The sequence below is a fragment of the Terrapene carolina genome, unplaced genomic scaffold (assembly GCF_002925995.2).
Source record: "Terrapene carolina triunguis isolate 2854851 unplaced genomic scaffold, T_m_triunguis-2.0 Scaffold31, whole genome shotgun sequence".
NCBI classification, from domain to species: domain Eukaryota; kingdom Metazoa; phylum Chordata; order Testudines; family Emydidae; genus Terrapene; species Terrapene triunguis.
In genome coordinates this window covers 8,449,910-8,473,277 of record NW_020664382.1, presented here as the reverse complement: position 1 = coordinate 8,473,277, position 23,368 = coordinate 8,449,910, and the positions used below count along the sequence as shown (strand labels likewise).

The window sequence follows — 23,368 nt, the reverse complement described above, 5'->3', positions numbered from 1 at the left end:
CCCTCCTGAGTCACCTGGCGTGATGGTGATGCCTGGTGACGTCAACACCAGGATCCAAGTGTGAAGGGCCTTAGTGCAGGGGGAGGGGGATCCAGGTGTGGGTTGAGAGAGTTCTGTGTGGGGCAATTTGGGTGCAGGCGACTCAGTGGGGGATCTGGCTGCACAGGCACTTGTTGGGGGGTTCTGGGTGCAACAGTAATGGGACTCTGCAGGGGTCCATATGAAACTGGTTAGGGCTCAGCAAGGAGAGTCTGGGTGTAGCGGGGGATAGAGCTCAGCAGGGGCTTATAGGTGTGGGGGGATAAAGATGCAACTGGTTAGGCTCGGTGGGGTGGAGATCCTGGTGCAGGTGACTCATCAGGGTGCAGCGGGGGAGTGGGGCTCATGGGGGGAGGAGTTCTGAGTACAGGGAGTGAGGCTCGGTGGGAGGGTCTGGATATGGGGGGGGGTCTGGATGCATGGAGGTTGGGCAGATGGGGGAGCAGCTTCCTGTACAGGGATCCCTTCCCCTGCAGCTGAGGAGCGATGAGTGCAGCAAGCAGGGGATGGTGGGGTGGGAGTTTGCAGAGCTTCCTTCAGCCGGGGGAGAAATCTAGGGGTGGGTCTGACCCGGCCCTAGATGCCATGCAAGAGAAGAAGTCCTGTCCTCCCCAACCCAGCCGGGACCAGCAGCTGAGCTGGCGCAGGGTAGGAGCCACTAGCCAGGTCTTCCCCATTCCCACCTCCTGCCCCACAGTGATTTATCTCTCTGCTGGGCCCCGAAACATATTGCTGGGGAGGGTTGCATGACCGCTCTTGTGACTTCCCTTTGCTTCCCCGTCAGAAAGTCATTTTTCTGCAGGGAAGCAAAGAAATCTGCAGGGGACCTAAATTCTGCGCATATGCAGTGGCGCAGAATTTCCCCAGGAGTGTGTTTTGTTCTGTTTCCAGTTTCTGGGTCTTAGCCTCTCCCGCCAGTGAGGGAGGTTAATTCCCCCATTATAGTTTAAATTTCAAAATAAAAGTCTCCCACAAATAAAGTTATCAGGACACGGTCATATATTTATCATACACAAGTCCCATCAGAGTTCAAATTCAGTAGGCCGTAAAACATCCCAGGGGTCAACTATAATTGCACAAGATGTATCCCTACTGTATCCCTTCTTGTGCTCATTTCCCTGCATCTGCCTCAGTTTCCTTTTCTGCCTCAACCCTGTAACCCTCCAAGACTCCTTTCTCCTATTCCCTAGGGCTCCCTCCTCAATCTCCCTGCAGCCTCCCTTCCCATGTTTACTCACCGTTCATCAAGTATAAGCACTAAGAGTAGCCATCCTCCCTGAGGACAGCCAGGCTTCAGTCTTATTAGAAAAAAATGGAAGTTGGGGGCCATCTTTATTAGGGGTAGTAGTCAGGAAATGGTTTAATCAGAACTGAGGGCAGCCTGGTCAGTCCCTCCCACTGGATGTAATAAGAGATGGCAGCCATTTTAACTAAGCAAAATTCATGAGTTTGCTGGTAGAAATCAGAAAACAATACAATTTGAAACAAAGCATCTAAAATTGGAAGAGTTAGCAACTCACATGACACTGTTTAACAGCTCCCAAGGCATCCCTGCAACCCTCCTAGTATATCAGGCATCTAGCAAGATTTCAGGAACTTCCCAACAGATCCACTTTCCAACCACAGTTGGCTTCTATAGTAAAGAACTTGCAGGCGGACTACCTCCATCTCCCTTTGCTCTCACAACTCCCTCTTTTGGATCCAAGTAAGCCTAGGGTAGCTGGGAGGAGGAGGCAGAGGTACCTCTGGCTGGCTGCCCTGGTGTGTTCTGCTGGCAAGGGAGGTGAGAATACTAGAAAAAAGGGGCAGACACTTTGGGAAATTGAGGTGGTGGGGAGAGAATGGGTACAGGGAGTGGCAGAAGTAGGGAACAGAATCAGTGGAAGAGATTGAAAGATGACGGACAGCATGGAGAGCTAAAGGGGCTGAAATGGGAAGCAGAAGCAGAGAAGGTCACTCAGAAGAGCAGGTTCCTCCAGAATCCCCGTGCTTACACGGTCACTGTATTGCCAGCATCTAACTCATCACTTTGTAAACCCTGTTGAATAGGAAAGGTGCTATATAACTAATTTCTGTGCTGTTCTAAATTTATAGTGTTTTTTATAGGTTATGTCTGAACTACTGAGTGACAGAAAAACCATTCCATAGCCCTTCAACTAGTGTCCATTTTTTGATATATTTAATTCGTTGATGTTCCCACTAATGAGAAACACACATTAATTTGAAAGATTTTATGGCAGCCACTTTCCTTACATGCTGCAAACTGAGCCAGATAGAGAATCATATGTAAACATTACCCTTTTCATGAAAATACACTGTTAAACACTACAGGTCTTCATCAAATTGTTCAACCAGTATTAAAGCATGGAAAGTCGTTTACAATTTCTTAGGCATCTTACCTGGACCCCGATACTTGTTTCACAAAGATATATTATTTGCTTTAAGACAGAGCCAGAAATAGCGGTGCTTATGTATGGCCCAAATCCTCCCTTTCACCTGCAGATGAGAAGGGTCCTGAACAGTGGTATTAATAGAGTTTGCAGCTCACATGATGTCTACAGTAACTCCTCACTTAAAGTCGTCCCAGTTAACATTGTTTTGTTGTTACGTTGCTGATCAGTTAGGGACCATGCTCATTTAAAGTTGCACAATGCTCCCTTATAACGCTGTTTGGCAGCCGCCTGCTTTGCCCACTGCTTCCAGAAAGAGCAGCCCGTTGGAGCTAGCTGGTGGGGGCTTGGAACCAGGATGGACCAGCAGCCCCCCATCAGCTCCCCTAAGTTCCCTGTGCGGCAGCCATCCAGCAGGCTATCAATTGCCGGGCAGTTCAGCTGTCCCTCCCCCCACTGCCATGTGCTGCTCCTGCCCTCTGCCTTGGAGCTGCTCCTGGGAGCCTCCTGCTTGCTGTGTGAGGGGGAGAAGGGTGCTAATGTCAGGGTGTCCCACTCCCCACCACTCCTTTACCCCATTGGGCCATCTCCACAGAGTAGGGGGGGACACGACAGGGCTCAGGATGGAGGGAACTTGCTGGCAGTAGCTGCTGTCTCAACTTGCTGATCTAATTAAAAAGGTAATGTACTTAGAGTGTGGTCAGTGTACTTAAAGGGGCAATGCATGTGTCTCTCTCACACACACACAGGGTGTGTGTCTCTATCTCTCTCTGCCATGCTGTCTCCCCTCCCTCCATTCGTGCTGCCTTGTAGAGTGTGAGGCTACATTAATAACAATGTGTTAACCCTTGAGGGCTCAGCCGAGTGCTAGTTCATCATTTAGCAGTAAGGCATTCCCTGGGAAATATCCCACCCTCTGACTCCACCACCTCAACCAAGCTTCACAATCATCATTGCTGTGTACAGTATTAAATTGTTTAAAACGTATATATACATAATATAGTCTTTTGTCTGGCGAAAAAAAATTCCGTGGAACCTAATCCCCCCATTTACATTAATTCTTATGGGGAAATTGGATTCGCTTAACATTGTTTTTCTTAAAGTCGCATTTTTCATGAACATAACTACAACGTTAAGTGAGGAGTTATGGTATATGTGCAACATTGGAGGCCAGCTATATGGCATCTCTTAAGGCAGCAGCCTTTTTAGGGCACATCAGAAACAGGGTAGGGTAAGAGCAGGTTGATTGACCACTGCACAGACTTTGAAGTCTTTGGTGTCTCCAGAAGAGGGGCATGAGGACTGCAGAGGCTACCCCAGCTATTAAGCTGGAGTAGTAGCCACTTTTCAGCTCCTTTCCCTCTCATGGGCTGGAGGAAGGATTCCTCCCTACTTCCTGATCAGAGTTCTCTTGTGCTCAGCTGGGCATAGGGTTGAAGATTATATTATGTGACCTTTATTCAGAACATTACTCTGAGCAAAACTAAGTGCAGTTTTCTTTTAAGTATCTGGAAGACTTATGTGCTTTCCTATTTCCATACTAGCCTTCCCACCAAAGCCAGAGCTCATATTTATTAGTACTGCATGCTTCCATTTTAAAAGATGTTGTAATGGTAATACTTAATTACTTTGTTATTCAACATCTTTTTACTAGAGGGCAGCACACCCTCACAGTATAGTCACTGATAATCTATTAGACTTTCTTGATTATATCAGTTTTTATATATGGTGTACTAACATCCACAAATTAGTTAATTTGTATAAACCAGTTCTGAGAATTTTTAATACAGGAGTGTCCTGCCTCAGGATTATTAATCAGCCAAAACCAATTTGCTTTCAACCTTAATAAGATTGCTTAGAGAGGTGGTGTCTGGAGTTCCTAGAAAACCAATCTGCATTAGTCTCTCTCGCTTGCTCATGAAGAGCTATGTCTCTCTCAACTCAACCACAGTTCAGAACTGAGTCCTTAGCATTTATGAAGCAACCCCAAAGGCTCCATATCATGAGTAAGACCTCAACATCATGAAATTGGGTGAAAACGTAATGAGATGAAAATTAATAATACGTTTTAGGTTCTTTTTATTTGTCTTCTGGTTTGTGAGCCTTTAGGATACACTGGGGACATATTTCCACGCTTTTCTCAGTAATCAGGATGGCTAGAAAATTGTTTTTGTTTATGAAAGCTGGAATTCTCATGTAGACATGTGACTCTAGGATCTGCAGTTTTAAGAAAAACACCAATTATTTCAAGACTCATGATAAAATCATGAGAGTTGGCAAAATCAACTAAAAAGCCCTTTATTTATTTAAAATAATTTTTTGTAGTAGGTTAAGGGTATATTCCCAGAGATGGCAGGTGGAAAGGAGGCTGTTTGTAGCTGATTCACTGTCTGGCTGAGTTGAGTTAGGTTCCAATCCTTTAAACACGCACATTCTTAACTTTACTACCATGAGTGGTCTGATTGAAATCAATGGGATTTCATGGTAGTAAAGTTAAGCATGGTTGTAAGTGTTTGCAGGATTGGGGGCTTCCTTTGTTCCTCTTGAATCTTTGTTTTTTGAATGCTGCTGGATATTATAGAAACTGTGAAACAGGCATCCACCAGAACTGCCGGCATAACACCTAAACTTACCAGGTGTCCCATAGAACCCATAAGTGTAGCATTATACCAGCTTTTTGTCCAGGCTTGGACTACTGTCAAGGTACCAGTAGAGTGAAAGGAAGGGATCATCAACCCACTTTATAAGGAGAAAGTCCCACACACTGAGTGCAGCAGCTACAAGTCAATAACTCTGCTTAATGTTCCTGGAAAAGTTTTTACACGTGTCCTACTTGCTCAGCTCCAGCCTTTCCTTGTAAAACATCATCACTCAGAGCAATCAGGCTTCACTGCTGGGTGATCTACAATGGACGCTATACTTCCTCTTCATCTTTTATCTGAGATCAGTTACGAATTCAATTGTCCTTTGGCAGCAGCATACATAGACCTAAAGGCAGCCTTCAGTTCTGTCAATAGATCTGACCTGTGGAAGGCCCTGTGAGGCAATGGTGTTCCCGACATCTTCCTGAGATTAATTCAAGATCTACGTAATGACTCATGGGCATGGATACAATGAGGGCCGCATAGATCTGACAGTTTTACATTAGATCTAGGATGAATCAGGGATATGTCCAGTGGTGCAAATATAAATCATTTCTTGCCAGTACGCTGCACTCATGGGAGGGAGACAAAGGGGGGGGCATGTGACCTCCCCACATGACTCTGCCCCACCCCCAGCCCAGGGCCTCCGTACTCTCTCTGTCCCCTCCCCATGATCCACATCTATCCCATGTTACCTGTCGGGGGGTGGGGGTTTCTGTCCTCCTACCGCTGTGCCAGAGACTTCTGCTGTACAGACCCCAGGCAGAAGGACTCAGGAGATGCAGCTGTGTGGAAGGGCTGGGGGCGGTACAGCCGCACCGGAAGAGCTGCCGGTGTGGGGCCACCTAGCGGCCCCACGTTCTGTTCCTTTCGCTACAGCAGTTCCTGGGAGATCAGGGCTCTCCGGAACTGCAGTGGCGAAAGGAGCAGAAGAACATGGGGCCGCCGGGCTGCCCCACGCCAGCAGCTCCTCCAGCGTGGCTGCTGTACCGCCCCCAGCACCCCCCCCCCACCCTCAGCCCTGTAGACCCCAGGCAGGAGGACTCAGGAGATGCAGCTGCATGGAAGGGCTGGGGGTGGGCTCCTCCTGCGTCTTTCCAGTACACCATACCAACTATAAATATCTTACTGGTATGGCATACTGGACCATATCACTGTACTTGTACCACTGGATATGTCCTGCCCCCAGCCCTGTTCTGCCATCCAATGCATTGGCTCCTTGAACATGTCTTCACAAATACCGGTATAACTTGGATCAACTACTTTTACCAAACAGGATTATGCGGGTGATATCATCCTCTTCAGCCAGGGCGCAAATGACCTTACAGACACATTAGAGAGCTTCCTGCATGTGGCAGCTGCCCTGGGACTAAGGATTTCTTGGGCAAAAACAAAAACATACCCGGCACACCCCGTATGCACGCCTATGAATAGAATGCTGATTTACATTTACTATAAATCATTTTGGATGTTTTTCTTAATTTTCAAATATATTGATTTCAATTATAACACAGAATGCAAAGCGTAGAGTGCTCATTTTATATTATGTTTTATCACAAATATTTGCACTGTTAAAAAAAGATCTACAAGTTGAAGCATGAAGGGGCATGAAGCGGGCATAAAGAGGCATATGAATGTTTAGCATATCTGGCACATAAATACCTTGCTATGCTGGCTACAGCAGTGCCATGCGAATGCCTGTTCTCACTTTCAGGTGACATTGTAAATAAGTAGCATTATCTTCTGTAAATGTAAACAAACTTGTTTGTCTTAGTGATTGGTTGCACAAGAAGTAGGACTGAGTGGACTTGTAGGCTCTAAAGTTTTACATTGTTTTGTTTTTGAGTGCAGTTATGTAAAAAAAATAATTATACATTTATAAGTTGCACTTTCACGATAAAGAGATTGAATTACAGTACTTGTATGAGGTGAATTGAAAAATACTACTTTTATCCTTTTTACAGTGGAAATATTGGTAATAAAAATAATATAAAGTGAGCACTGTATACTTTGTATTCTGTGTTGTAATTGAAATCAATATATTTTAAAATGTAGAAAAATATTCATAATACATTTAAATTGGTATTCTATTATTGTTTAACAATGTGATTAAAATGGTGATTCGTTTTTTTTTAATCAAGTTAATTTATTTTGAGTTAATTGCTTGAGTTAACTGCGATTAATTGACAGCCCTAGTAATAGCCCTGTAGAACTTATAGATACTTGGAATAAAGCTGAATAGTGTGGCTATGGACACTCAGCACTATGGCATATTGTCGTTGGATGTTATAAGGACAAGTAAATGTTAGAATGCCTAATTTTTGGATTGGCATCTTTTTCATTAGTCCCTAAAAATAAATAAATGAAAGGTCCTATATGGAAATAAAACTGAAGAATGCATAAGAAGAGCTGTTTCTTATCTGTGGGCCAAACTCTGAGGTTCTTACTCAGTTTTCACTCAAGTTTTATACTCTATCCTTACTCGCTGTTTGCAATGGAAGTTTGCCTGCATAATGACTGAGTTAAAAATTCAGTAACTACTCGTGGTCTAGTGGTTGGGAGAAGGGTGAAAGGAGCTTCAGATCAAGTGGTTTGTGCTTTGATGGAATCTGTTTTCAAAAAAGAGAAACTTTTCAGACATAAAAATAAAATAATGCTGAATCAGATGTCCCGTTTTTATAGGGACGGTCCTGTTTTTTGGGACTTTTTCTTATATAGGCGCTGTACCTATAGGGTTCCGGGAAGTGGGCGGGCAAAGCCCGCCCACTGCTAAAGGATCCCCCCCCCCAGCCTAAGGGGAGGACCCACAGGACCTAAAACCCAAATGATTACGGGGGACAACTAATGCAAAAACAGGGACAGGAGTGCAATTAAAGGGTCAAAAGGAGGGAACCTGACGGGGACACCGAGCAGAGAACCCCGGACAGCGCCCACTGCTCCTCAAAGGTGTCAAGGGAGCCAGTGGACGCCGCCCAGAGGAACTCTGCCCGGATACGTGAACGGACAGAGGATCGGAAACAGGCCCCACAGTCACAGGAACCTCCATCGGCCAACCTCCTCTCCCTGGTTTTATAGATGGCCTGTTTAGCCAGGGCCAAGAGGAAGTTGACCAGGAGGTCCCGCGACTTTGTGGGGCCACGGATAGGGAGTGCATAAATGAGAAGGTGAGGGGAAAAGTGTAACCAAAAACGCAACAGAATGTCGGTGAGGAGCCGGTGTAGGGGCTGCAACCTGGCACACTCTAAGTAAACGTGAGCCAGGGTCTCCCTCACGCCGCAGAAAGGACAGGTGTCAGGGACAGGGGTAAACCGCGCCAAGTACACGCCCGTGCTCACGGCTCCATGAAGGAGCCGCCAACTGACATCCCCGGCGGGCCTCGGGACCAGGGTGGAATAGAGGCTGGCCCACCAGGAAATATAGGCGCTGTACCTATTGGGTTCCGGGAAGTGGGCGGGCGAAGCTCGCCCACTGCTAAAGGATCCTCCCCCCAGCCTAAGGGGAGGACCCACAGGACCTAAAACCCAAATGATTACGGGGGACAACTAATGTAAAAACAGGAACAGGAGTGCGATTAAAGGGTCAAAAGAAGGGAACCTGACGGGGACACCGAGCAGAGAACCCCGGACAGTGCCCACTGCTCCTCAAAGGTGTCAAGGGAGCCAGTGGACGCCGCCCAGAGGAACTCTGCCCGGATACGTGAACGGACAGAGGATCGGAAACAGGCCCCACAGTCACAGGAACCTCCATCGGCCAACCTCCTCTCCCTGGTTTTATAGATGGCCAGTTTAGCCAGGGCCAAGAGGAAGTTGACCAGGAGGTCCCGCGACTTTGTGGGGCCACGGATATGGAGTGCATAAATGAAAAGGTGAGGGGAAAAGTGTAACCAAAAACGCAACAAAATGTCGGTGAGGAGCCGGTGTAGGGGCTGCAACCTGGCACACTCTAAGTAAACGTGAGCCAGGGTCTCCCTCACGCCGCAGAAAGGACAGGTGTCAGGGACAGGGGTAAACCGCGCCAAGTACACGCCCGTGCTCACGGCTCCATGAAGGAGCCGCCAACTGACATCCCCGGCGGGCCTCGGGACCAGGGTGGAATAGAGGCTGGCCCACCAGGAAATATAGGCGCTGTAGTGAGGTGGTTACCCACTCCTGCCCTGAGAGGTTTAAAACAGCCCTGGCAGAGGGCTGGAGCAAATGGAAAAGCTACTGGGCTGATTGGGGAAGTAGCTGCACCTGGGCCACACCCTAATCAGGCCCAGCTGGCCCTATAAAGAGGCTGGGAGCCAGGAGCTCAGCAGTCTCTCTCTGCACTCAGAGAGAGAAGGGTCTGGTTGTAGTGAGCTAGAGACAGAGTACCTGAGTGGAGCAGGGCTGGGGACAGGCTGAGGAGCTGGGGAGCTCCAGCCTGGATAGCCCCAGGCTGTGGCCTAGTAGGAGGCCAAGGGGTACTGGGGGTTGCAGAGGGCAGCCCATGAGTAGGCCAAGGCAGCAGGTCCAAACCCAACCTTGCCTGTGATGAGTGGCCTATACTGCAGTCTGCCCCAGGGAGCAGGGGCTAGTTGGTGACTGGCAGTGGCCTTATTCTGAGGTGAGGTAGGGATAGTGGGTGGGGGTTCCCTGGGGAGGGGAGACCCTAGTACTGAGGGGTGTACTGCCAGGGGGCAGCACCCCAGATACAAGGGCACCGGGGTCTGGGAGGGACACGGGGGGGCCAGAGGACAGGCGGATCACCAGCCTGCAGGGTGTGCTCCAGGATGCTGAAAGAGCTAGTTCCCAGAAGAGACCAGCAGGAGGCGCTGCAGGGGTGAGTCCACCCCTCTACAGGTGCCTATTACCCCCCACCCCTGTCCTGTTTTTTCACAGTTGCTATCTGGTCACCCTAACCATCAGAAACAAAGCCTTAAAGCAAATAAAAGAGTAAAGAGAAAAAAGTAGGTACAATGTTGGTAGTTACTTATGGCATCAGGGTATTTACAACTATTCATGGATATAAATAAATATTGCATTTGGAGGGCCTAACTCAATTTAAAATATTTTCATAATTTAAAATAGAAGCTCCTTGTTAAAGATACCATGATGGTGAGTGTGAGGGGTTGGATCACAGAAACCCCCTTGGGAACTGCCAAGTGATGTGCCAAGACTACTTCTGCCCCTGCTTTCCCTGCCAGCTCGGGACCCCAGCACCCTGTCTTGCTGAGCCAGACACGCCCATCTGCTCCAACATAGACCCAGGGTCTGAATTACTTGCCCCAAAGCTGCAGACTTAACTGAAAGCAGCTTACAGAAGCGTTCTTGTCTTTAACACTCAGATGCCCAACTCCCAATGGGATCTAAACCCAAATAAATCCGTTTTACCCTGTATAAAGCTTATACAAGGTAAACTCATAAATTGTTCGCCCTCTAAAACACTGATAGAGAGAGATGCACAGCTGTTTGCCCCCAGTATTAATACATACTCTGGGTTAATAAGTAAAAAGTGATTTTATTAAATACAGAAAGTAGGATTTAAGTGGTTCCAAGTAGTAACAGACAGAACAAAGTGAATTACCAAGTGAAATAAAATAAAACACACAAATCTAAGCCTAATACAGTAATACAATTGAGTACAGATAAAATCTCACCCTGAGAGATGTTTCAATAAGTTTCTTTCACAGACTGGATGCCTTCTTAGTCTGGGCACAATCCTTTCCCCGGTCCGGCCCTTGTTCCAGCTCAGGTGGTAGCTAGGGGATTCCTCATGATGGCTGCCTCTTGTTCTCTCCCACCCACTTATATCTCTTTTGCATAAGGTGGGAATCCTTTGTCCCTCTCTGGGTTCCCACCCCCACCTTTTCTATGGAAAAGCACCAGGTTAAAGATGGATTCCAGTTCAGGTGACATGATCACATGTCACTGTAAGACTTCATTACCCACTTGCCAGCACACACGTACTGTATACAGGGAGACTTACAAGTAAAACAAAGCCATCTGCAGACAATTGTCCTGGTTAATGGGAGTCATCAAGATTCCAAACCATCATTAATGGCCCACACTTTGCATAATTACATTAGGCCCTCAGAGTTATATTTCATATTTCTAGTTTCAGATACAAGAGTGGTACATTTATACAAATAGGATGATCACACTCAGTAGATTATAAGCTTTGTAAGATACCTTACAAGAGACCTTTTGCATGAAGCATATTCCAGTTATATTAGCATATTTTCATAAAATCATATAGAGTGCAACGTCACAGTGAGTATGGTCTGACAACATATAGATCAGAAAGATAGAAATTAGAAGTCAGAGTGAGTTTACCCTCTCTTTGGAAACTGCTAAATCATGCCTGCCAGAGATATCAGCTACTGGTATTAGAAGTTAACAAATACTTCTAGAGAGCATTTCCCCCACCACCACCACCTTTGGAATGTACCAGACTGCGCCAAGTTTTGAGTATTTTTGAAATCTCTCTCAGGGAAAGATTTCCTTATCTTCTGACTACTTACAACACCATCACCCCGTTCCCTTTTCAAATTACACAAGCTGAACACTGTTCTTTGTCCAAGGGCCCTGCCATCTTTCTCGGTTATAGTTATGAGAAAGGATTTCTTTTAAATGGGAAAACAAATTAATAGATTCCCCAGTTCCTTAACACCATCACTCCCCCAGGTGTTATCAAAAGCTAAGGGGGAAAGATTTGTTAGATATCCCTTAGTGGCAGTACAAGACTGTAAAGATCTGCTGTTCTAGATACTTATTATACTTTATATATGTGATATAATTAACCTAACCTTACTGTGAAAACTGGCAATTCATCTTTGGTAACCTATATAAAAGGGTCTGCTGGAGCCAGAGCCAAAGGTTCTGTCAGATTTCTGCATCAGTGCAGCCAACAAATCTCCAAGTTTTGTGTTAATGTAGAACCAAATTAAGCTAACACTGGAGTAATCAAACAACCTTCATAAGGAGACATAATTGCTCATCATACTTTATCCTAACCATTTTCCAAGGCAAATAATGGTGTGAGCTTTCAAACTACAACTGAAAAAGGTCCATGTACTTTTATGTAAAAAGATAAGAGATTCAGTACATATAACTAGATCAGGAGTTGGCAACGTTCGGTACGCGGCTCGCCAGGGTAAGCACCCTGGCGGGCCGGGCCAGTTTATTTACCTGGCCAGCACATCGCTCACCCGCGCCGCTTCCCGCCGCCCCCATTGGCCCGGGATGGCGAACCGCGGCCAGTGGGGGCCGCAATCGGCCGAACCTGCCGTGTCAGCAGGTAAATAAACTGGCCCGGCCCGCCAGGGTGCTTACCCTGGCGAGCCGTGTGCCGAACGTTGCCGACCCCTGAACTAGATATACTCACTACTATTCATACTACTTATACATTTTCCACATATTTAGTACATCTAGCAGAATGTGTAAAAACACACTACAGATGGGTTATTATTATTAAGTAGTTCCATACCCAAAAGTACATTGTCATGTTTTCATATGCCCAAGTAATGCACATTTCATAACAAAATTAATCAACATATTTCAATGTTGACCATACAATAATTAAGTCATTATGAAAACTTAGTTATATCACTTTTAAAATTGATCGTTATACATTTTCTCTGTTCTCTAAGAAACGGTTACAGAATTAATTCTCTGTGTTCAAACTATTTTGAACCCCACACTTTGTAAGTAGTGTCATTTTGAGTGCAGTAAGAACTGACCCACACTTACTTTCCTTTCTGGGTCAAACAAAACAGACTTGCAAAAGTTCCATATCTTGTTCTATTGACAGGTTAACGTGCCCCCTTACTGTACTGCTGAAGTTGTTGAACATGTCTCAGTAAATGAATGTTACAACGTAGCTTTTGTTAGTAGTAGTTGAAAATATATCAGAATATGGCAGACTTGGAAAGTGGTCTGTAATGCTGGAGACATTTTCCACACTGTAGGACTTCAGTAAAGAATACCTGTTGAAAAGAGATGTATCCAAGACAGAAATATACAAAAACATTTGCCTGTCTTTGTGTAGCACCTTCAGTTTGTCTCTCATCTCATTGTCGCCACTATTGTAGATTGTTAAATTTTGCTCTAGAAACTGGCCCATAACCACACTGTTTATTTGCAGCTTTCGCAATCCCAAAATGGCCAGGTATTCTCTTGGTAGAGGAGTGGAGCCACAGAGTGAAAGCTTCAGGTAGTGCACCACTGTAAAGTTCAACAGCATTCCAAGCACGTTCGTATCTGTGAACCAAATTGTTAGGTCACTGTGGTAGCTGGCTCTGTCTATTGTATAAGGCAAGATGGTTTTGCAACTGCACATGAGGTTTGCCAAGTTGTAGTCACAGTCATGGATATCAGCAGAACAGCTGCAGTTGCGAATTGTATTTTCCTTGGTGCAAATCAGAGTGTTGTTCTTCTGACCTCTCACAAAACTGTTAAGACAGAAACCAAGAAAGCCAACCAAAAGGAAATGGTGCTTATGGCAGGATACTGACATCACGTTTCCAGGCATCTTGTCGTCTGTTACTCAGTGATTCTTATCATTTGCCATTACCTATGAGAATAAGAGTAGCTTTATTATACTAGGGTTCACTTAATTGTTAATACTTTCTCCCACTCACTGTCTGACTTGTCTATTCAGGGCTACGTTGTCACTTTACAATCTACCCTAAGTTAGGGGACAAGATGCGTGAGGTAATATCTTTTATTGGACCAATTTCTGTTGGTCAGAGAGACAAGCTTTCAAGCCACACAGAGCACTTCATCAGGTTAGGGGAGACACATAGCTGCACTGATCCCAGTGCAGGTCAGAGAACAAACTGTGACTCAATTGGATTTCTTGCCAGCCGTTCCCTTCCATTGGGGGAGGAATAAATTGTTTTACTCACTTTTATAGAACAGCTTATTTCCCCCTGTGCACTTTGCCAGCTACTCTGGCTGACAAGGGTGAGGGCAAAGATAGGGCTCCTCCTACTCCTTGCTCCTATCTGTCTCCTCCCAGTACACTTGCTTGCTGCGAGGAATATTGAGTGAGTACTAATAACCCCTGCACCACTAGCTGCAGTGGAGGGCAATCTGAGCAGGGAAGTAAAAGATGGGGTCTTACTGCCTCTTACTCCCCTGCATGGCTGAGTAAGGGCTGTGACAATCTAGCCTTTAGAATGTGAACTCTTTGGGAGCAGGGACTGTCTATTACTAGGTGTTTGTGCAGTGCCTAGCACAATAACGTCCCTACAGTCATTGGAGCCTCTAGGCATGCCTGTAATAGAAATAATAAAGGCATGGAGGTTTATAAAGAACAAATTGTATCTCAGTCATTTAATCTTTACTGTTTTATAGCTCTCAGAGCTATGGTTGAGTACCAAACCATAATGAACATTCTTCTCTCAGGCCATAGCCTACACGTATGGTGGCATGTAGACTATAGACACTGCATGCCCCCCAGCATGGGTATAAACAGCAGTGAGGCCCTGCTTAAATGAGTAAAGACATGACAGAACCTTAGGGTACATACCCTACACAGCTCTCTACCCCCCCCCCCATAGTGTCTCTCCCATCTACACTGCTAAAAATAGCAGTGTAGTGTCCCGACCCTCCAGCAGCAGGAAAAGGCTCTGTTGGGGGGGAGGCAGCAGGGAAATGCCGCAGCAGCTCCTGCTGCTGGAGCTGTTCCTCACTGTAGTGAAAGACTCGGGCAGTGGGGCAAGACTCCAGCAGGGGAAGGCAGGGGAATAATACACTGCTAAGAATAGCAGTGTAGATCAGGGAGGCACTGATTGGGCAAGTTAGAGAGCCGTGGTGAGTACATCCCTAAGGTTCTGGTGTGTCTTTACTCTACTCACCTAAGCAGTGCCTCACTGTCTACACTGCTATTTATACTCATGCTGGGAGGGGAATGGAGTGTCTGTACTGTGTAGACATCAGATACAGACAGCATCTTACAATCAGGCTGTTGTGATTTGCCCTCATCCTGAAAAAAAACCCACTTTTTCTTCTGAGTAAAACTAGAACAAGCCATGAAGATTTTATGAAGTAAAACACAAAACATATACATTCACTTCATATGCATAATTATTCCTCAGACATAAAAAGGCATTCATTGTCCAAAATGAAGAGCTTGTAATTTTGTAAGTAAAACACAAGAACACAATAATCGACTACTAACTGGCTAGGCCCACCAGTCTTTTGTATTTGTTCTTAGATACTTTTACCAGCTTATTTGCTTTTTCAGAATCTAACCTGTTGCACAATTTAGATTTAAACAGTCCAAATATGCTAAAAACACACTTGGTTGATACTGGGCTGCTTAAACAAGGGCGTGGGTCTTTTAAAATTTGAAATAAATCTGAATTCAACTAACTTTACTTTCTATAATTTTTCACCATTATGATGCAACCAAGTATGCAACAACTCCTTTCCTGAACATAAATTTTAAGCAGAAGATGAATGGAGATTGTTTGTGAATGAACCTGATGCTGAAGAGTTGCTAAAGAGCCTGACACCGGGACTTAAATGATCATCACATCTATATTTTTATGATGACAACGGCATGGAAAATGTCTCACTTTCAGGATCATTAAGTTAATGGTCTGCTCTTCCATTTCAACAGACAGAGTTTCAGTGACTCCTTTAATCTTGAAAATCTGAAAAACTGATTTTCTGCACCTTTTGAGATGGATATGACTCCTGTCTTACTACTTATCAAGGTTTACATTTTATTTCAAAATAATTATCTTTTTTCATTACTTCAGAGCACACTATAACTTATTTCCTACACTCCCTTCAACTTTAGACATGTAGAGTATGATAAGTTTATACAATGATGTTTGATAATCACTAAACACTAATCATATGTTCGCAGCATTGATCTGCAGCTTTCACAGTTATTACTGGTAAAACCACATAGTGAATTCAACACTGAAGACTCAAGACAGAAAACTAAGGTGAGCTAGTCAGTTTGATTTAGAATCCCATTTTATATGGTTCACTGGCCTTCCAAAAGCATTGTTGTAAACCGACAATTCACAGCTCCATCTTCTCCCCTCTCTTCTGTGTCCAAAGACAGCTGATTCCACTTCTTATTTATGACCCTCTATGCAGTCGTCATTGACTTCACCCATTCTCTTTCTCCTCCTAGCTTCTAGACCAGGGGTCGGCAACCTCTGGCACGCGGCTCGCCAGGGTAAGGACCCTGGCGGGCTGGGCCAGTTTGTTTACCTGCCGTGTCGGCAGGTTTGGCCAATCGCGGTTCCCACTGGCCGCGGTTTGCCGTCCCAGGCCAAAGGGGGCGGTGAGAAGCCGCAGCCAGCACATCCTTCAGACCGCGCCGCTTCCTGCAGCCCCCATTGGCCTGGGACGGCGAACCGCGGGTAGTGGGAGCCGCGATCGGCCGACGCAGCAGGTAAACAAACTGGCCCGGCCAGCCAGGGTGCTTACCCTGGCGAGCCACGTGCCACAGGTTGCCGACCCCTGTTCTAGACAGTTCTATAATTTTATTACTGTCTTGTAATAGGCATAATAACAAAAATCTTTATTTTCTTATCACTTTTCTGGCCAGATTCAATGGATATGTTCTGCCTCCTTTCATAGAATATCAGGGTTGGAAGGGACCTCAGGAGGTCATCTAGTCTAACCCCCTGCTCAAAGCAGGACCAATCCCCAGGCAAATTTTTACCCCAGTTCCCTAAATGGCCCCTTCAAGGATTGAACTCACAACCCTGGGTTTAGCAGGCCAATGCTCAAACCACTGAGCTATCCCTCCCCCTTTATACTACTTCATCAAAGCAAAGTAGCAAAGCAGTTTAACAACCTTCATGTGTGCTACAGACAATGTAGTAGATTCTTCATCCTGCCCAAGCTCCACTTGGGTGCACTGGATGGAGGAGCCACAAGAGCTAATAGGGACACCCTGATCTTCAGCCATCCAGCCCCATGTTTTTAGAGTCCCTACCAAGGGAGTATAAATAATAAATACCATGGGCGGCGTGTGACTCCTGCATTTGGGGAGGCTGGGTGTGAGCACCGGAAGCTCCCTAGAAGTGGGGGAGGCCACTGGTGCCTGGACTATGGCCCCGCCCCCTGCTCCACCCTGAGGCCCGCCCCAGCTCGGCCTCCTCCCCCAAGGCCCCACCCACACTCCACCCCAGGCCTCCTCCTGGTTGGTCCTCTCCCCTCTCCACCCCCTCCCCTGAGGCTCCCCTATCTGCCGCTCCCTCCTTTCTGCCCTCGAGGCCCCCCCGCCCGCTTCTTGTGCCTCTTCATCTCCTCCCCTGAGGCTGCCGCCGCTTTGACCCCTCCCCCGAACTCCTCCTACCCACTGCTCGCACCTCTCCGCCCCCTCCCCCAAGATCTCCCCCGCCCACCATTCCTTGGAGGGGGTGGAGAGGTGTGAGTGGGATTGGAGTTCTAAGGGGGAAGAGGCAGAACAAGGGCGGGACCTTGGGGGGGAAGAGGGAGTTGGGGCGGGAAGAGGAGAAGTGTGGGCAGGGCCATGGGGGAAGAGGACAAGCGGGAGCAGGGCCTTGGAGTGGAGCACGGGCGGGGCTATGGCCCAGATGTCCTTTTGGTGGCAGCACTCTGAAGGCGGTGGGCCAGTAGCAGCGCCTTTAGAGAGAGGTGCGCTGCATCTTGTTGGGGGAGGCTTAGCCTCCCTGGTCTCTTATACCTACCGCACATGATAAATATTACAGTACTACTAATGGTAAATACTACTACTACTAATACATAATATCCTGCCTCAAGATAAGAGATAAGATACATGGGTGAGAATATTTTTTTTCTGATTCATTTGAAATCTTAGGACCAATTAGGACAAAATTCTGTCCAGGGGTGTGGTTCCCACTGAAGCCAGCCAGAATCTTCTTTGAATCCGAGGGAAGAATTTAGCCCTTAGAATGTTTAAATGTTCTCTCATCTCTAGAGCACATGTCCAGTGCATCAACCAGCCCAGTAAAATAAAAGCTGATTGTTTAAAAAAATGGGGTCTGCAAGAAATGAATAGTAATAATTATGAATATTCATAGGGTACCAATCCAATCCTGATTTAATTAAACAATGGAGCCTTTTAATATACAAAAGTTTGTGTAGCACCCTATTAACAGAATATTTTAAAATGCATTTAGTAGCTTGTTAGACTACCCTTGTATTAGTAATCTGTGGCTGATCCTCAGAGGACAGCTCCCTGCTAATGGGTTTTGGTCACATAGTAGAAGTCTATGCTTTGGATCTAGATATTCTGGATTCAGTCCCTCCTGAAAACCCAACAAAGAGCATGTTTAAAATTAGAAACATCATTGCATCTTGATAGAATGGCTTCATTGTCCTCTCAATTACATTCCAAATTTATAGTTTACAAAAGAGGTACATTTCAGTCCACTTATTTCTTTGATGTTTGGTCACACACCAGTATATTTACAGAAATTATGGTGGCTGGCAAATGCCCCAGAATTTACACATCCATGAAAAGAGGCAGATGAGTGTTCTAGAGCAATCTTTAAGGAGCTCACTCCAAGGTAATTTAATTTCATACTCACCTCCCATGTCTAGCAACTATTTTAAAAGTTAGGAAAACATGTTTCTTTTGAATTCAGGATACAGACAACTTCTTGTTGAAATTAAATATTTAATCCAAATTCCACAGCATTATCTCTCACAACATACCAGAAATGCCACCTGAACATTTAGTTAATGTTAAACTTCAAAGGTCAAGTACAACCATGCTGTAACTCCCCTGATATTATGCAGTTACACAAGCAATGAAGTTGGCCCCAAACATCTAAGAATCCAATCACGCATTACAATGAGAATTCTACTACCATACCTTCACATTTTGTTTATTTTTCCTTGGCTAAGCTATGATAAAATAAATCAGAATATTTACAGTATCACTATTGTGTCATAAATGCAGTAATATTCCTCTCACACATTGCCAAGAATGATCTGGATTTATCTGTTTTAAAGATAGTATTTTGCAAGCAAAATTCATAGATAAGGTTAGCAGCAATATGAATTTATATAAAAGAGATTTTAATTAAAGTGCTATATGAGCCTGGAACCCAGCATTTCTCCTGAATTGCAAACTCCAACCAAAATCAATAGGAGTTTAGTGATTTTTCCAAGTAAGTACTGAAAGCTTATAGGCATGACAAAAAACAAAAGCAAAACAATTTTTTTGATAAATTCTAATCAGATCTAACTTATTAAGTTATTCCTCTGCTAATTTTTTGCACTCACCTGAGCTTTGCTTTCCTTTGTTACTCTCATGCAGCCAACACAGGAAAATTCTGTTTCACAGTTAGTTTAGTCACAAGCTGTGTTCTATATCTTGGTATTGCATAAAGCATTATCTCCAAAACTACTTGCTATCCTCTTTTGTTCCCTGCAGCTCAGAAACAATCATAGCAATAAGTACTGCATGCTAAGTTTTGGTGTGTTTTTGGCAAGCAATATGCAGGCAGTGAAATATCTGTTGTAGGTTACAGAGTGTCCACAAAATATTAAAATCACCTGCACTGCACTGCTATTTGAGCCTCCAATTATCTACAAAGAAATGTGCATTGCATAACTCCTATTCAAACTACTCTGCTGTCTGCACACTTTGGGAGGTTTGAGAAAGATTTGTTGATTTTTTTTTTTACAAGCTTTTCTGCAAAAGAAAGAAAGAGAAAGAAAGAAGGAAATTAGAAAACAGTGATAACACCTGAACACAGCAACTTAATTGCTCCTACCCTTAGATGCATCTTTTGAATCATTATTAGTGCTGTGGAGGGGCTGTTAGAAGGGTAAGGGTCACAACTCAACAAGCAGGAGACACCCCCTGGGAAAGTCTGGAGGAGCTGGAAACCTGGAATATGATCATAAGGCATCAGGGAGGCTCAGAAGGCACTGGGAGTCTGTAGGGAAGAAAAAGTGGAGGGGGGTTGCAAAGGGGAAGGTAGTAGAGTTCTAAAAGACTGGCAAGGGAGAAGTGAAGTGAGGAAAAAGAGCCTAAGAGAGAAAGGGATACAGGACACAAGGGGTCTGAAGAGTATGCATGGATGGGAATCTTTTGAGTTCAACTAGGTAGACAAACATTTTCCTGCTTAGCCAAACCAAATCTCTGAACTATTTTGTTTAGTCATCACAAGTGTGGCTATGTAGAGCTGGCCAACAATTTCAGGGTTGTGTTTTTGTTTTGACAAGATTCTTCATTGAAATTTCAAATTTAAATTAAAAAAAGGGGGGAAACATTTTAACAAATTTTTTGTGATCTCCCACAACTCATGGTGGGTTATACCTTCCTGAAACATAAGTCTTACTGCTTTGCAGGGAGACTCTCTTAGTTTGGATTAATTTTTAAAGAGTTTTTAAAAGCCACGAGGTGCTGGAAAGGGCTCACAGCGACACTCAGAAGCTCCTTATTAAAATTCCACCACTAAACTAAAGGTAAGATTTGGGTGATTTCCTGCCCTCTAATGGGACTGGATTCTCCATTGTGTCCAAGGTTACATCATGGCACAAAGTGGCTTTAGGACTAGAGAATCTGGGCTGTGGAATCCACCCCTGCTCCTCTCATACTCTCACTCTCTGGATGTTGCTTAATTACCTTAATAGAGACAATTTATCCCTGGGGCTCTTTAAAATACTTCTAGAGAGTATCAGCGAGGTAGCCGTGTTAGTCTGGATCTGTAAAAAGCAACAAAGAATCCTGTGGCACCTTATAGACTAACAGATGTATTGGAGCATAAGCTTTCGTGGGTGAATACCTGCATGCGTCTGACGAAGTGGGTATTCACCCACGAAAGCTTATGCTCCAATACATCTGTTAGTCTTTAAGGTGCCACAGGACTCTGCTTTTTCTAGAGAGTAGTCTATGGAATTCAGAAGATTGCATTAAATGTCAGGTACTTTAATAAAATTTCCCAGAGAAGGAACTTGAGTCCCCCCCCGAAAGGCCTGTTGTACACAACACCCCATTTCAAATCACACTTCGTTGAACACTCCGCTGTACTGTCAATATACCCCCTATATTTTCAGAAACAAAGTGTAAACATTTCCAGTGAAATGTGTTTCATATACATTTGTTGCCCTCCTTCCTTGGCTATGGTTAAGAGACAGTGTTTTGGACATAAAAAAATGAATAGACTGTCCAGTCAGTCCCCCATTCCTCTTTGTAGCCCAGGCACATTTGGAAGAAGGGGTTTATCACAGGCTAACAGGGACATTTTCTTGTGGGAACTCCTCATTAAAATATTAATGATACGTGGCTATTTAAAAGTCTCTGCCACTGTACAATTTGTTTCCATTAGACATGATATTTCCTTCAGAGAATCAGCAACTGCCATAAAAGTGAGAAATTGTGAGCATTCCACATGCAGTTTTTTTTCAGCTTTTCAATTTGTACTTTGAAAGACTGTAGAGCTCAAAGAACCATTATTTCTTGAATTTCAAATTGGTGCTTGGCAAGTGGACTGAACACTATCCTTCCACGACAAGTCAGTAAACAGAAATTGTCCACCCTCACATACTCATTCTGGAGCTAAGTATGACCACATTATCTGAGGAAGGTGAGTGTATTCCTGAGCTTAGAAAGCATGGTATGGATTTTGTTTTTAAATAACTGTTCAATCCAGTAGTTTCAGACAGTAAAACTTGTCCAAACTCATGCACTATATTTAGTCTTTAAAATTGTTTGGAATGTGAAAATCAGTACATTTTCATATCAGATATGTAGAATTAGTTCAATCATTTATTTTAATTAACCATTTGCCCGATAAATACTTTCTGATCGGAACATGTAGAGGTTCTGTACTCCAAGTGCAGGGGCAGTTTAAACAAGTGTTTATAGGATTCTTTTGCTTCCAGTGAGAATCTGTTTTAGTTTTAGGATTGGAAAATTCTAAGTTGTGTCAGGATGCAGGATGGCCTTCTGCAGAATCAGACTTTATCCCACCCAGCAAAGAAATGGACTGTCCAAAAGGTGAACCAGCAGCTATGTCATTTCAGAAAGAAAAAAAGAAAGAAAGGTCTTGGTGAAGGGATGGGCTGAATGTGTGAGCAAACCCTTCACCCAATTGCACTGACAGTGTCTCTAAACTGTTCTAGTTTAATTAGTTAACTTTTCTACAGTGCTCTGAAAATCTAATGCTCTATGTAAGTAAGGCTATGTCTACACATCCGCCTATGTCGGCAAAACTTATGTCCCTCAGGTGTGTGAATATTCCACCCCCGAGCAACATAACTTACACTGATATAAGCACTCATGTGCACAGTGCTATGTTGGTGGGAGAGCTTCTCCTGCTGATATAACTTATGCTGCTTGCAGGGGTGTTTTTTTTATGCCTATGGGAGACCAGCATACAGCATCTTCACCACAGCGCTGTACATGTAGACATGGCCTAAGACTATAATGTCCTCTTTTCAGTTACAAGTCAGACTATTGCCAGCTCCACCCCCCAATGTATAAATAATATAGACTGAGGTCTGCTTTCTCCCATCCTTCCCCATGGAATCTTTTTTTAAATGGTGCCTTGTGGAAATAAATTCAGTGGACAGAACAAAAGGAGAGGAACAGAAGACAGCTATAAACAGCTTCTGAGTTATGCCACTCAGAACTACCATTGCAATGGGAAATTAATCAAGTTTACAAGTTTCTGAAATGAGCCAAGGCCTGAAATAATAATTAGGTTCCACCATCAGGAAGTGCTCTTCTTATCACTGCTCTTTCATGATATTATTACCCCTTTCCTTTTAGCATTCATCCAACCATCCTATCCAGCAATAGAATCCACCATCCCTACAAAATAAAATCACTTCCCTCTCCCAGTTTCCCGTGACTAGTTGGGCTGCCTTTACTGTTCTCCAGAGCTCTGGAGCCCATTTACTTACAGCTACCTCCGTGCTTACCAGTCACAGAACTGATAAACCACAGAAGCAGTGATGGACAACCTACGGCCCGTCAGGGTAATCCGCTGGCGAGCCGCCAGACAGTTTGTTTACATTTGTATGGCCGCCTGCAGTTCCCAGTGGCTGCGTTTTGCCATTCCCGGCCAATTGGAGCTGCGGGAAGCGGCACGGGCCTCAGGGATGTGCTGACCGCCACTTCCTGCAGCTCTCATTGGCCAGGAATGGCGAACCATGGCCACTGGGAGCTGTGGGCGGCCATGCAAATGTAAACGAACTGGCGGCCCGCCAGCAGATTACCCTGATGGGCCGTGTGCAGCCCACGGGCTGCAGGTTGCCCATCACTGCACAGAAGACATCAAGCTGTAATTTAAACACCTCTCACCTTCTAGTGAGTGAAAAGGAATCATCAGATGGAAACCAAAAGAGGTTCAGG

At 44.8% G+C, this 23,368-nt stretch overlaps 1 protein-coding gene across 1 annotated transcript; it reads right to left on the bottom strand.

The window, feature by feature from the left end:
* Positions 1–12,660: 12,660 nt before the first annotated feature.
* Positions 12,661–19,508, bottom strand: LOC112118630 (uncharacterized protein C21orf62). Its single transcript, XM_024217021.2, has 2 exons — positions 19,285–19,508; positions 12,661–13,606 (listed from the first exon to the last, which is right to left on the bottom strand). The coding sequence occupies exon 2, from the start codon at positions 13,562–13,564 to the stop codon at positions 12,890–12,892; it is 675 nt and encodes a 224-aa protein (XP_024072789.2). The 5' UTR covers positions 13,565–13,606; positions 19,285–19,508; the 3' UTR covers positions 12,661–12,889.
* Positions 19,509–23,368: the final 3,860 nt, after the last annotated feature.